The sequence below is a fragment of the Centruroides vittatus genome, unplaced genomic scaffold (assembly GCF_030686945.1).
Source record: "Centruroides vittatus isolate TY-2023 unplaced genomic scaffold, ASM3068694v2 contig_786, whole genome shotgun sequence".
Classification (NCBI taxonomy): Eukaryota; Metazoa; Arthropoda; class Arachnida; order Scorpiones; family Buthidae; genus Centruroides; species Centruroides vittatus.
In genome coordinates, this window is record NW_027122506.1 from 365,186 (window position 1) to 380,916 (window position 15,731).

At 32.4% G+C, this 15,731-nt stretch overlaps 1 protein-coding gene across 3 annotated transcripts; it reads right to left on the bottom strand.

The window, feature by feature from the left end:
• Positions 1-3,023: 3,023 nt before the first annotated feature.
• On the bottom strand, positions 3,024-11,661 carry LOC136981656 (uncharacterized). Of its 3 annotated transcripts, none has more exons than XM_067277988.1 (3): positions 11,555-11,661; positions 9,875-10,011; positions 3,024-5,165 (listed from the first exon to the last, which is right to left on the bottom strand). In XM_067277988.1, the coding sequence occupies exons 2-3, from the start codon at positions 9,877-9,879 to the stop codon at positions 3,128-3,130; spliced, it is 2,043 nt and encodes a 680-aa protein (XP_067134089.1). In that variant the 5' UTR covers positions 9,880-10,011; positions 11,555-11,661; the 3' UTR covers positions 3,024-3,127. The 3 variants fall into 3 exon arrangements, with proteins under 3 accessions (XP_067134089.1, XP_067134088.1, XP_067134091.1); XM_067277987.1 differs by having other exon boundaries at positions 9,875-10,059; XM_067277990.1 differs by lacking the exons at positions 9,875-10,011; positions 11,555-11,661 and adding an exon at positions 7,299-7,416.
• Between the last annotated feature and the right edge of the window lie 4,070 nt (positions 11,662-15,731).

A 15,731-nucleotide genomic window follows, 5' to 3' on the forward strand; every position in this document is an offset into this window, starting at 1 on the left:
AGATACGATCATTTTCTTTCATATTATCTTGCAGACCACTGAAAGTAATCAGCAGTTTTTCCTTATTTGCGTCTGTCAGTTACTCTGTTCTTAAGTACGACACACAATTTTATTCGTCTTACAGATCATTAATCATCTTTATTGTGATTGTAGTTCTTCTCTTGTTTCCATTTACCATCCGTCCACTTATATCTTTTAACAAGCCCTTTGTACTTAAAACGTATCACCAATTCAGTTTCTTCTTCCTCTTTTGTATTTCTTTCAATACATTTCTTTTCTTCTTTCACTTTTCCTGATTCCATTCGTTCAACTTATCTTCTCCATCGTCTTCGCAACCCATTTCAAATGCTCTAGTATCTTCTCGTCTTCTCAGTTCTTGCACAATCCTTCTATTTATTTATTTAAAAAAAAATTATTTATAATTTTACTTTCCAACAGTAAGAGGGCCTTTTTCGGGCTCATTATGGGTTTGTCCAGGCCCACATTTCCGAGACAGATGCCCATATAATTTTCTGGCACCATTATAGTTTTAGCCTATTTATATACTTCTACGATTAATTAACTAAAGGTGGCGCTAAAACATTATTAGAACATCGTAGCGCCATCTGGTGATAAAAAAAATAAAGATGAGAAAACAATGTGAATATGAACATTCCGGATATAATCTCTCTAGAACATTTCTAACGCCATCTGTTGATAAAAAAATAAAATAGTGTACAATTTTCTTCATTTTTTTCCACTAAATACTCTAACGAAAAAGCACAAATAAACAATTCAAAACCGTAAAACTAGCACCTGTAATCCAAATTCTTCACTAATCCGAATAATTAGTTCAGATTATAGAGATTGCATATTGGACGAGTTGTGTGACAGCTGGATAACTAAACCAATGGCAGAGCCCGTTTCATTTAAAAACATACACGTAGAAAGTGTCGCCATCTGATGATAAGTTTTTAAAGCTAAAATATTAATTTTTGTATTTGTAATTAATTTATTAAAAAAATATAATTTTTAAAACAATTTTGCCCTTTTTAATTAGAACCTGAAAATAATTATGAAAAATATAAAATGTGCAAATAAAAATAAAGCTTTCGTTCGTAATGAGTTACATACTTGACTGATTTTTTTATGTATTAAAATGAACGATTTTGTATTGTAAATGGTATTGTTATCGCCAAGGCTGACTTTAAAACTCTCAAAATAGTGTGCAGACTTCATAATTATACAATATTTTTATTATTTGACGATTTCGATTTAGCGCTACACTCGATTTAGCATCAATCTCAGAGATGAATAAATGACGACGCTAAATCGAGGTTTGGCTATCTGTGACACGTTAGCTGCTACAAGCAACAGAAAAGCTACATCTCTTCATAAGCACATAAGTTGAGTGTATCCTATGTGAAAAGTTGGTGCCTATTATCCATCAGGGACATATACGTGGTGCTTATGGTACCGCAGTACCCCTCGATACTAAAGCAATCAGTTTGTTACTTTAAAAATGACAGGGAGTACGTTCATTGGTCCCCGAATCTGTCTTAAGCAGCTCAAAATCCTGGATATGCCAATGTTATCGTATAAGATTAGCCATAACCAGCAGTTGCTGCCGACGATTCTTTTGTTGTATTTTCTACCACATGACCATCCCCTTAACCCGTGTGATTTTTGGTTGAAGAGACACTTAAAAAGAGTGGGTTTATCGATAATACGTTGAAAATTCGACAGCTTTTAAAGACACCTCCACAAGACAGACAATAATGACATATTTCAGCATATAGCTTTTCAATAATACAGCTGTGTTCAAAACTCTAGCACCAATAATTGGTGCAAAACTATTGGGCTGTCAATTAACCAACCTTGTAAAATGAGAAGTTATGCTAAATATGTAGTTATCGACACACGGGGTAAATGTTACCTATGGTTCCAAAATGGCTGCTCGTCTCTGATTCCAGCAAATAGAAGAAAGGAAACAGTAGCATCCCCACTGTTTCCTTTCTTCTATTTGCTGGAATCAGAGACGAGCCGCCATTTTGGAACCATAGGTAACATTAACCACACACAAAATAAATAATTCATGGCCTTAACTAAGATATAGTGACATCAAGTCCTGTTTTTACAATCGAGTGATTTAATTAGACGTAAAATTAAAAAGTGATTCTAATGGAATTCATCAATCGCTTTTCCAATTGATCTGGTGAAGAAATCGTTAACTGTCACGACTCCAAACGTGACAAGATTACTTTAACTCGGTAAATTATGAGAAAACGAACAGGTTAGAAACAGTGATTAGATAGAGAATGAGTTTTCACAACACTTATTCATTTAATCCAAGCACCATTAGCATTGATTTCGGCACTCACTCACTAATACAACAATGGTTAAATGCTCTTGAAGAGCTTTTTATTTATCTAATCGATGGTAAATGTTTTGAGGTTTAATGTCTAAATGTTCTTTAAGAGCTTTTATCTCTGTAGCTTAAATAATATATGGACTTCTCTCCATTTTATTAGTACTATCAAAAAATAAGAAAAAGAATAATCTGCCTTCATTTTTAAAACTATAATTTGAATACATTAAGTTAAATCGAGAATTTACTTATATTATCTTCGCCTATCTTCATAAAAGGGGATAAAACACGTGTAAAAAAGGGGAAAAAACTAACTTTAAGATAAAACAGAATGTTCCTGTATATGCTTTGGTTTTAAACAAGAACTAGAGGGGTTATCTAATCGCTTGAAGACTGGTTCCCCTGTAGCCCACCAAGTGGATAAAACCACTGAAAACACTGGAAATTGGTGGCAGGTTCGCTCCTATCCAAAAGACGTGGTATTTTTTGTGTGTTTTTCACGTGATAGAAGCCAATTTTCTACAGGAAGTCCTCCCCTTTGTCAGATATGTTACAGTGTCTTATTCCATCAATGCAATCTTCTTCATATGTAAGTGCTCTTGTAACGATGTTATTGTTAAATTTCTGTGACCCAGTTCTAAGTGATAACGATACAATAAGTTGATAATATTGCTAGTTTAAAAAAAAACTTTAATAAAAGAAATTTATATATTTATACAATTTACAAAAATAAAGATTAGAGGCTTCACACAATAATATACAATGTATTATTTGAGAACCTTACACGCGACTAGAGACGGAAGTTTGCGTTGTAAGCGATCTTGTAGAGCTGCAAGAGGATCTCTTATAATACAAATTTGTAGGAAACTTAAAATTTGTAAAGGCCAGCAGAATGTAAACACCTTGAAGACCATTCAGTACAATGAATAAGTACCATAAGATGTCATTATCGCAGTAAGCGGCTATAAATCCAAAGATCCATGTTGTGCCCATTATCAGAGCCAATTTAATATACAATTGAAACCTCACTCTCTCTTTACACGTGCTGTTTTCAAGAGAAATCTTTGCACCCTTCGATAAAATCGCTATATGAACAGCTGTAGATATAAAGAAAGCTGTGTTAATTATTAATAATATAGCGACAGGTAAAGCGAAGAATACAAGAAGAGATATTTTGCTAGAGAACCAGCATACCGTGTAAGCGTAATTTGGCTTTAGAATCGATTCAGGTAAAGCATATTCGAACAAAACAGCTAACAATACAATTAAAACCGGCAAAAACCACCCATAAATCGAATATTTAATCATTTTAGTTTTGCTGTAAGTCGGTTTCTTGGCGCTCATCATAGAAAATGTGCACCATAAATCGTAAGAGAGTACGTTATTCCAGAAGAAAGAACACAGGAATGTGTAGTGTATCAATATGGCGGAAACAATACATAACGTGTGATAATGTATTTTATTAATGGTTACAAGGAACAATAACTGAGCTGAGAAAAGGGATATTGATAAGTAGCATATAATTGTATTCGGTAGTTTCTTGGGGTGCTCGGAGCATACGTAATTAATAATTTTTAAAAATAAACAGAAGAGGGATAAACTAGTGCAGATGACAGTTAAATAACCGTAAACTTCCCCAAATTTTACAAAACGTTCAACGTTTGAAACGTTTTTGCACACTAAAATGGCACTGTTATTTAATTTTTGATACTCTCCCATATTTAAAATAATATCGTAATTATCTAAAATTACGGAACCATTTTCTAGTTTTCTGTACTCGCCTTTTACATATTTTCGACATAATTGTTCCGTATCATTACATTTAGTGGAATTGTAAGAGCAAAATATATTAACACACTTCTCTTTCCACGGGTCGTATATATGTAAAATGGGGCATTTATCAATTTCCCCAACAATATTACCCCCATTTGTAAAATCTATATCTAAAAGTAAACTGTAACCCCAATCCATTCCATACTTAGTTACGTAAAATGTATTAAGGTCAACGTTTTTAAGACACTCGACTTCAGTATAGTCGCCATTACATTGGGCACAGTACTTATTTTTATAAGCGATATCAGCGTAAGAATTATACACGGGTGCATAATACGTATAACACCTGGCATCTATAGAATCATTGGGGCAAGCGGATATTATGCTATCGTCCCATTTACAGGGCTTAATAGATATAGTGTTACGTTTGTTAATCGACGGTGTTATCACTTTCTGAATGTCTTCAGATGACATTTTCTTGGGGTCAACCGCAGATTTCATTATTATAGTCCAGGGTACTATATCGAAGTCGTCGTTGCATAACGCGCAGTATATGTTCTTGTATGTCATACCCGTGAATTTATTGGAAACGGGAAGGTTTGTAAGCGAATTTTCTTCGCTTTCACTTGTACACATCATCTCGATTTCGTTATTCTTCCACGTTTCTAGGCATTGAGTTACCATAAAATAGTAACTGTCGCTGTGTAACGCTCTCAAACAGCTAAACTTCTGTTCTTTGGTAGGATTTACGGGTGCATCCGTGCAACAGTCCCCGAAATCGGTGCAGTTTATGGAACAGGAACACTGCAAATTCGTACTTTCTTTGGAATTTTTGCAACTCTCTTCGCATGGAGTTTTATCAATTGTCATCGAGGTCTTATCGAACTCTTCTAAATACGAATTAGACACATCACTTTTAGCATCCTCTACGTCGTCTCGAGGTAAGAAGAACGTTTCTAATCTCGGATATTCGACAGAGTTATCGGCATTTATCATCACAGTTATTAAGAAAATAATCATAGCTTCGACCAATGTTTTCAGTTTCCTGAAATTAATTAAAATAAATTTCCTAAATAATTATTTAAATCATCAGTTTAATCTATTTATCCTACGAAAAATTATGTTTTAAATCAGGTGTGGCCCAATTGCTTCGGTTATTCGTCCTTTCGTCCCCGTCGAATAACCTAATTTGATTATTTAAAGTACAGTCAAACCTGTGAACAACGGACACACGAAAGGGAGACCATCGTTCGGAGTGGCCGCTGTTTGGAGGTTTGATTGCACTATGTTTCTATATATATATATTTTCTGGTGATTTATTATTATATACTACTTAATATAATTTATATATATTAAACTATATTGTTTTCCTGGATAAATTAATTATAAATTATAATTCACTTATCCGGGAAAATATCAGAAATACATTAAAAAAAACTATGTCACACACAAACTTCCTGGTCATATTTAAAACAATAGAAGCTTAAAAATTTATTTCTATTTTATTATACTCTTATCTTAATAATATTAATAAATTTTAAAATATTCGTATAATTTATCTTCAGTAATTAAGACACAGTTTCCTCAAAAAATAGTCCCCCGAATTTAGTTTGTTATTTGGGGATCAAAGGCCACGTGTGTGGAGAAAACCTGCACAGGCATAACACCTCGATACAATGAAGAGGTGTGTGAAATTTCCAAGTTTAATATAATGGTGTGGATCAATTTGTGAGTTATTCTAACGATAAAAATTCATCTTTATTTAAGAAAGAAAAAAAAAATAGTCGGAGAAGGGAAATAAAGAGGAGAAAAATAAAGGATTAGATGCTGCACGCGCTTGGCATCTTATGAAAATGCTCTCAATGTAACTTTGATTCACCAATTCTGCTGTGTATAAATCGGTTTGAGTTAATGTAACCCTTGGTGCCAAGATGGCGGCTCGTCTCTGATTCCAGCAAGGAAACAGTGAGACGCACGTTCTAAACTAACCTAACCTATTTTAATAAATTACCATAATTATTAGCAATTAAATTATTAGAATAGGTTAAGTTAGGTTAGAATGTGAGTCCCACTGTTTCCTTGCTGGAATCAGAGACGAGCCGCCATCTTGGCACCGAGGGTTACATTAACCTCGGCTTGTTAGTTAAAAAATCAGTTAATAAATATATAAGGTCTTAAATAAGCTTTGTATTTACACGAATAGACGAAAAAGTCCTGAAGCATTACATTCTCTCCATCCATCATTACGTGAACAGTAGAACAATATCGATTTACAAATCTCCGTTTACAGTCTCGATTTGCATTTCATGCCGTTAAATTAATCATTTAGACAATTATTTTAATTGTTTAATTAACGATGACTTTTCTTTCTGATTAAAAATTAACGGCCATTCGTCTGCGATCGACGTTCACACTGTTACGTGGAGCTGCTCAACGGTGCAGACAATTTTTACGTTTTTTATTCCTTTGTGGTCTTTGTTTACAATTCTTCTTCTTTCATCGAATAAAACTAAATCCTGCGTATAAATCAAACAAGAAACAGCGGTTAATGTTACCTATGGTTCCAAGATGGCGGCTCGTCTGATTCTAACAAGGAAACAGTGGGGACGCACGTTCTAACCTAACCTAACCTATTCTAATAATTATGGTCATTTATTAGAATAGGTTAGGTTAGGTTAGAACGTGCGTCCCCACTGTTTCCCTTCTTCTGTTTGCTGGAATTAGAGACGAGCCGCCATCTTGGAACCATAGGTAACATTAACCGAAACAGCTTACATACTACAAAATTAACATTTGTTTTCCATCGTTTTTGCATCGTGATGTTAAACATAATTCGAATATTATTAATGCTCCAGTAGATATTGTAAAATATTTTGAAGTATTAACTGCAAGTCAGCTGCAACGGCAATTATCTTATAATGAAATATTGCAATCTTATGATTTAATTTCGCAATATCTTCCTACGCTTCTGAGTTTTATATTCATAACAAAACATGATTTGTAACCGTTTCTAATAGCAGATTGTGCTTAGTGTTCCACGTCTGTTAAACAAACTTGTTTTGCTTTTTGAAATCCATGGAAAATTCCCTCAGAGTTTGTAATTTTAACCAAATTCTATTGGCCACGAAGACTCTAAAATTACTTCTCGAACAAACTCTTCAATAATTAAATGGCTCACTGATTTCTTTGTTGACCATGAACGCCCGTTCTTCTTGCATTACATTCACGACGCCATTTTGTTCATAAAATCATTTACACACATTACAAAATTTCTCAATGAATTTCGGCTGAAGAACTTTTTTATTCTCTTTGCTCTATGGGCAATAAGAAGCAGAAGTTACTAAAATTACTCTCAGATACATGAAGACTTCTATTGCAAAGTCATGCCAAGAGGGCCATTTATTTAGACCCTGAACAGTTGCAGTGTTAAAGCTGCAACGATTTAATTACCGTTGGATTTCAACCTTCAGATCAGGAAACCATTCGAAACGTTAGGATACAGAAAGATGAATCACTACTGTTACTTTTTATATTCAAGTATTACGTCAGCAGTTTAAAGGAATGGGGGAATTCATCTATATCTTACGATTGCTGACGATAAGGAGGGAGGGTGCGTTTTTGATGACGTAAGATTGAACCAATTATTTATTTTCTCCCAGTCAACACAGAACTATTTTAATATATTTTTCTTTATATTTAGACTCATAGTACTCCACATTTTAAATTCATTACACGGTTCGTAATATGTCGAAATTATAGCCTTATTAATATAAATTACGCTGCTATTTTTCTTTCAATTAACATCTTCAATAGGTTGTATCCAGATTACTGTGTGATTGTTAAGAAGACCATTAACATATGGCATGCAATGGTAATTACGATAGGTATAATACAGTCGAACCCAAATCCACTTAGTAGAGCATCAAATAAGGGAATAGTCTACTTAGCAAAGCACTGTTCCTGTTTTCTTCCTTGTGTTATATATGTAACGGGAGTCCTGTCAACACAGCAACCGGTATTAGAGCATATTTAAATCATAAGTCTGCATAAGGGTCTACTATAAAGAAATATATATATAAGGGGGTCTATCTTTAACCTTACTGTAGGGCTCACTGTACAGTACAAAAGGGTTGGAAACATTCGAATATCATAAACCGCCCACTAGATGGTCTTGTTACTTTGTATAAGAGAGCGTGATGCGACCGTGTACCGTATACTGTATACTACTATTAAAATGCACTACGCGATGCACTTGTTTTCATGTAAATTCGATAATTAATAAAGTAATTGCTTATGAAAACTAAACAAACGTTAATTTATTCTAAATATGTAATAATTATTCTTGACTACTTTGTTTGCTTAAAATATTAACGTTCATCTGCCATAAAATGATTCATAAACAAACTCTGTCGCCAGACAGACGGTAGAACTTGTCATAGAATACAGTAATTTCCTATGCACTCGTATCAGGATCACTTAGGGATATTTATTTAAAATTAAAACAGTCGTCAAGGTTTTTAGCCTGTTTCTAATGTTCAGTATGACTTTTTGCTCTGTTCGACCTTTGGGCACTGAGGTCTTTTTAGTCTTATCTCTCGTGGGTTCGGATAGGTCCACAATGGGGGAGGCCGAGTGATGAGATGGGGTCCGACTTATTTCGGATAGATTTACCTAAGAAAAATAATCGGGAGTTGTTCGCCAGGATTCGATCTGACGACTTAATCGCCTCGGTTATCCATCTGTCATTCAACACTAGAACAATTCTTTGCTCTGTCCTTATTAATTAAATTTCTTACTTAGCGGGTTTGATTGATGTGATTGATGTGACAATCTGTTAAGGAGAGGGAGCCTTCCAGGAAGACTTCTATGGAAAACTGGCCCTTATTTAGGTGTTACAAACATGAAGAAAACCCACATGACCAGCCGATTGTCCGGCGCAAACCTATGGTTTTTACCACTCGCTCACTGTGTAGCTGTAGAAAGGAGCTACATTTCTACAGCTCCTGAAGATTACTCATATTGCATAATGACGAGTGATTCCGACTTCGTGAACTAAACAGAACCCAAAACATCTTGCAGAGTCGTCATTTTCATTTAAGGAGCTTCATAGCGGTAGTGTAGATGACAAGACGTTTGAATGCAGATGGGAGATAAAACTCACATTATTTACTCTATTGGTATACAATTGGTAGACCCCCCTACTAATTTTCGGTTCCAGCTTTGGGTACCCCTAATTTAGTCTGTGAGAAAGCCTATTAAGATCTATCTAGCTACTAAATGAAAGTGTATAGAGAGAGAGATACGTCATACATGAAGATTTAAATACGTCATTTAATCGTTCTGTAAGCAAAACACTTCTTGAAGTTTACGTAATAGATTCTTACGCTTAAAATTGACACCGATAAGATTAGATTAAACGATAAGAGGATTCGGATTCAAATTCGGTATTAATTAACGTAAAATAATAAAATTACCATCAATTTTTTCTAATTAATTATTTTCGTTAATTAGAAAAAAACTCTTCTATTTGTATATAAATCAAAGTAACAAGCAAACACGATGAATAGACTAAATAACACCGTTATTATTATTCACATCATAACCTTGACAGCATTTGCAGAGAATATAACGCATTAAATTAAGTTACTTGCATTATACAGAGTGGCGTAAAAGCCAGGTAATCAGTAGAAAATTAGGTTTTACAACGGTCAACTGGCTCTTGGACCACATTTAGACACAGAGGCGGTATCTTACCTCATATTTTTCCCCGCTTAGACTAGATGTAACAGGTTATATCGAAGAATGATGCAACGGACAAGGACTGAACATTCAGTTTGAACAGGTGAATGGTTGTCATTATTCGTTCAAATTTCCTGTAAAAATGCGTGATGCTAGACAATGAATGGAGTAGAATAAATAGTTATTCATCCTTCCCATTTCTGAAAATTCATAAAATTTTTATCGATAAAATATTCTTTAGTAACTTACACAATAAACATCTTATTGTTTAATTTACATATTTTAAAATGCAACATGTTACTGTTATATAAAAAGCAACCCATATAAATCATGTTTTATTATACAAATAAAAATTTGTTCGAAATTCGGGCATAAAGTTTTACTTAATTTCTTAATATATTAACATAATAAAGTTCCATATCATCACACAGAAAGGCTTTTAAGAACGATATATTTATATATATTACAGTACCATCGAAAATAATTATATAGAAGCATTTGAACGTGTAATAAATGTAAATATATTTGTACAGGAAGCGTTTTAACAGCTACTTCAAAATAAAAAAAAGGAACTACTGTATTGTATAAAGGAGATACCTCGTACTAGCTAGGGCTTAGGGCCTAAAAGGCCTCACGATGTTACTATTTGATGAGGGATAAGGCGGAGCAATACGCTAATCTCCCAAGGGGTGGTCCTAAATGAGAGCAAAAGGAACTCCAATTTGGAGTAAACTGATATTTAATTTTGTTACTTAACTAAATTACATAACACGTCTCGATTATTACCGAGAATAACACTCAGAAGAAATAAGGGAGATAATAAATCAATATGATAAATCGAATTATCTATTAATGGTTGACAGAAGCAATATTATCGAGACGAATAACTTCTTCTAATAACACAATTAAACCTTTCTAATTTATCCAATATTAGGAATGAAGGTCACACGTAAATAATTCCTCGAATTACTGATTAATTTTATTATCAATGACACGATTGTGATACAGTAGCCATTAATAGTTTTTCTACCATATTTAACGATGTTTATGCTTACAATTAACGTAAAATTTAAAGGAAAAAAAATGATAATAATAATAAGAGAGTTAATTAATCTGTAGCGGCATTAATTTGCTATTAGATTATTCAAATACAGGGATTTAATTTAAATTAAACCGCTACACACCGAATAAACAAGAATCGAGAAGGAAATCGGTTGGATTTTTATGTAATTTAATGGTAAAATTTTCCAATTAAATCAAGGTTTTATGCTGTATTTTACTAAATCGTAAATATAATTAAGTCTTAAAATAAACGTAGCATATAATATACCAGGTATATGAAACAATTTTAAATAAATACGAGGCCTTCAAAACTGATACTTAATGTGCCGCTCGTGATGAGCGGCACATAAATGATTATTTTATAATAAAAATACTGTTTCATTTAGAAAAATACATCAGTAGCTCTTATATAATAATAATTATCATTTTTAATTAAAATGATTTATTAAACTAAATAACGGTTAAATATTATAAAATAGGATTTTATGACAAAGGAAGCGATACACGCGGGAGGGCATTGAAATTTTAATTTTTGTTTCTAATTTTTATTGTAAAAATATTCTATAAATAATAATAAAAACAATAATATATGTTATGAAGTTATATTATTAAGTACAACTGCACGGTACTTACCTTAATATCATCTGCGATTCACTAAATATTCCATCATGTATTTGTTTAAGTAGTCCCGATGCTAGCGCCTTGCAGCAGGAAAAAAAGAAAAAAAAATTACATAATGACGTTTAAACAAAAGTTATTGACTCTTTCTATTGGTTGTGAGCTTGAAATTCTTTTTTTATCGACCAATCACGTTTAAGTTAAGTTTACGAATCAATTTTTTAAATTTATATTTTAAATAGAATTAATTTTCGTTTAAATGTCCTAATAATGTGGAATAATTTCACATTAATGATGCAAATAATTAATATTATGATAAAGTTTTAAATATATTTAAAAATCAATAATTTTAAATAAAAATACTACATTTATTTAAAATAAATATCAGTAATCATTTTTTAAAATAATCTATAAAATATTTAATTTTAACTAGGCTTACGGAATAATCTCTTTATAATTTTTATTATAAATTTAAGATTTTATTAATTAATTTTCACTCTAAAGGAGAATAATTACATTTTGTTACATGTTTGGCCGTTAGATGGCGATAAAAATGATTAAAGGGTTAGAAACACTCCTCACGATATCATTTTTATTTCCTCCTCTAAAAGTAATAATGTGCTGTGTTTACTCTCACAATTCAGGAAGTCGACAAAGTTACTTTTTATAAAATGTTATTGAACTTTGTCACGAAGATAAATTTTTATTTTTATTTTCTTAATTGTAACCGTATCTTTATATATACATACGTTAATTTATCCTTTAATTATTAATAAAATCGAACCCTTTATCTTTTTATTTATTTTCCGCTAATCAGAAGCGTCACCACCTGCTTTTAATAAACACCATTATTCAAATTTCAAATTTAGACGACAGATGGCAGCACAAGTAAGACATTAGAATTGGTTTATTTGGTTACAACAATGAGGCACGTGAGCGATTTGCCGGAGGGGGGATGAATCTCGGAAAATTTTTATGGGAAGCTGGACCGTATTTAGGTATTAACGTGAAGAAAACCCGGAAAACTCCACGTGGCCAGCCGATGGCCATGCCCGAACCGACGACAAACTATGAGTTTGTGACCTCAGCCGAGTGCATAAAACTACTGTATATCTTTGTCGCAGTAATTAGGTGAATGCAATATATTTATTTATTTATTTATTTAAATTATATCCGGATTTTTTATAACAAATAAAACGGAGATAGAAATTAATTGATTTATAAAAATCCAGTAGAGATTTCGGGGTGGAATGTATGTCATTATTTAAGTTAGAAGTATTTGAACGCAACTGCCGAGCTTCGTAGCAATTGGTCGAATGGCCTAGGAGTGAATAGCGAACAAACAAACAAATATTTTCATTTATATATGTAAATTATAATAGTTTTTCAGATGGGGCCAATTTTATAATTTTTTTCGGTTAATGTTACCTATGGTTCCAAAATGGCGGCTCGTCTCTGATTTCAGCAAACAGAAGAAAGGAAACAGTGGGGACACATGTTCTAACCTAACCTAACCTATTCTAATAAATTACCATAATGCTCACCTTTACCGCTCGGCCATCCGGCCGTCGAATAGGTTAGGTTAGGTTAGAACGTGCATTCCCGCCGTTTCCTTTCTTCTGTTTGCTGGAATCAGAGACGAGCCGCCATTTTGGAACCATAGGTAACATTAACCTTTTTTCTTATTGTCATCATCATCTAACTTGTTAATTCTCAACGTTTTTTGACACGAAAAAACTCAGAAAGTTTATTAAATAAACTATTGGGGACGCAAACTTACAGGTTTGGAAGATAAACTTTCTTCCAATATAAAAAAAAACATTAGATAATTTGAATTTAATTGTATAAAATTAATACAGGATGGCCCAGTGGTCAGTTTACAGAGTGGAAAATAGAATTTGATGCTTTTCTCCTCCAATAATTTTTTGTATTTTTAATTGTGACATTAAATATGTTGTAATATTTATGAATGTAGGGCATAGAGCTGCTTATAATTTATTAAAAAGGGATTAAAAGAAGAAGAAAACCGTGAAAAATTATTAAAAAAAACCAAGCAAAGTATCTAAGAAAATATCGATTAAAACATCTAAAAATAAAAAAAAAAGAAGAAGAAAAAATCATTTGTGATTAAAGAATTTATGAAAATTCCTCACAAAGTTCAACGTCGCTTTATTAATTAATTAATAATTAAAAGATTAGGATTAATCAATTGTAAACGATAATTAATTAAATTAATATCTGTAAAAATTATTATTCTTTTATATTATTGATAATGAAGTGAGTAGGAAATGCAATTTTCTCTTAATTTTTTTGTAAATTAAATACTTTAAAATACAATAGAAATTATTACGCGTACGTTTTTGGACGTGACAGGAGGCCCCTTTGTTCCGAACATCTAAGGCCATCACCACCAGGTCTCCCCCATTGTTGGCCTAGCTCACGACAGGCATAATTAGTCATGGGCTAGGCCCCACAATGGACATAATTAAAAGGATCACACGGTAGAAAGAGTAAAAAAACAAATGTGATAAAAGCACTTTTTATCGATTTTATTTATATATTTTTATGGCTTCCGAACAGGGATAGACCGCCATCTTAAAGGATTGTATTGATAAGGTAACCCGACAGAAATGGGGATCTGCAAAGGGGTAAGTCACGAGAGGTCTTTGTATGGTACACTAGTCCCAATTTAATTGTTAGACACGCGAAGAAAACCCGAAAAATCTCATTTGCCAGAACGTTGGTGAGGCGCAAACCCGCGACCTATCAGTGTTGTGTGGTTTTATCACTAATAAATATTCTAACGTTAGAAATTATGAAAATAAAAATTGCTCTGTCCTCTCATAAATAAAATATAATGTCCGGAAAATATTGAATTATTCAGAGCACAAATCAGAGATAAAAATTGCAAAAAATTAGGATTTGACACTTGCAATTCAATACTGTCTAAAATAACTATAAAACTATATAAAATTTCATTCGATTTTTTAAAAATTTATAAACAAATTGATAAAAATAATCTTTACTTTTATTGAATTTTAAACAAGACAATTCGTTATTCAAAGCCATTCTTTTTAAAGTCTATTTTTCTAAAAGTTCTTAGCGGCAGTTTTTTTCTCATAAATAATAAAATGAATATTTTATCTTAAATTATTATTTTAAAATAAATTCTGCGTACAGTAAAACCTCCGAAAAACGGACACTGAGGAGAACATAAAAAATGGCCTTGTTAAAGAGTTTTAAGTTAAATATTGGACCAAAAGAAATCTCATTTTGAACTGTTTGCGGGTTTTTACCTAACCACGCGGAGTTTTCTGGCTTTTCTTCATGTATCTAACACATAAATAGGGGTTAGTTTCTCATAAAAATCTTCCCCCTTGGAAAATCGCGATTTCAACAACGTCAATACTAGCTAACTTAGATGTGTTGTTTATCTGAACCTCTTTTAATTCTTGTAAAAATCCTTCCATATTTCGAATAGAACAGATTGAGTTTTCGTAGTCTTTAAGTTTTCCTTTTAGATATTTCTCTAAGTTATACAATACAGTAAATTTGAAGTCAACAATTGGTCGTACTTTTTCATTTTGTTTATGAGTTTTTAACTGAATATTTAATCTAGGGGTTCTTTCGTTATCCTCGGATAGTATAAATATCTTTTCGTTTTTGGTAACCTTTTTTTGTTTGTATAGTATATTAATTCGTTTTTTTAATTCTTCGTATATTATGTTTTTTGGATTTATCGGTAATTCTCTGAAATTCCCCTTATTTATAATTTCTAATTTTTTCGCTATTATCCAGTCTCTGGTTACAACTACAATTTGTTTTGACTTATCCGCTTTTATACCATTAATCCAATCCTTCTCACAGGTACCCTGAAAGACTATTTGATTTGGGCCTCAAAAGCATCCATCCTATTGCATTTCTTCTGTATTAAGAAAAAAAACAGACGGTTTTTATCAAATTTTATTGTTTAATAAACATAATACCAGGATATTTCATATACTGAGGACTTAAGTAAGTGGTCACGGGATCTCTCGACATCTGAAGGGCCTTGTTACTTTATAATCGATCATGAAGTTTTATACATCAAATTTCTGTGTTAAAATTATTTTAGAATAGAACCATTCAAAAGCCAGGAGAGGTACGGAGTATTTTATCTTTCTGATGCCTACAGTATACTAAATATACTAAT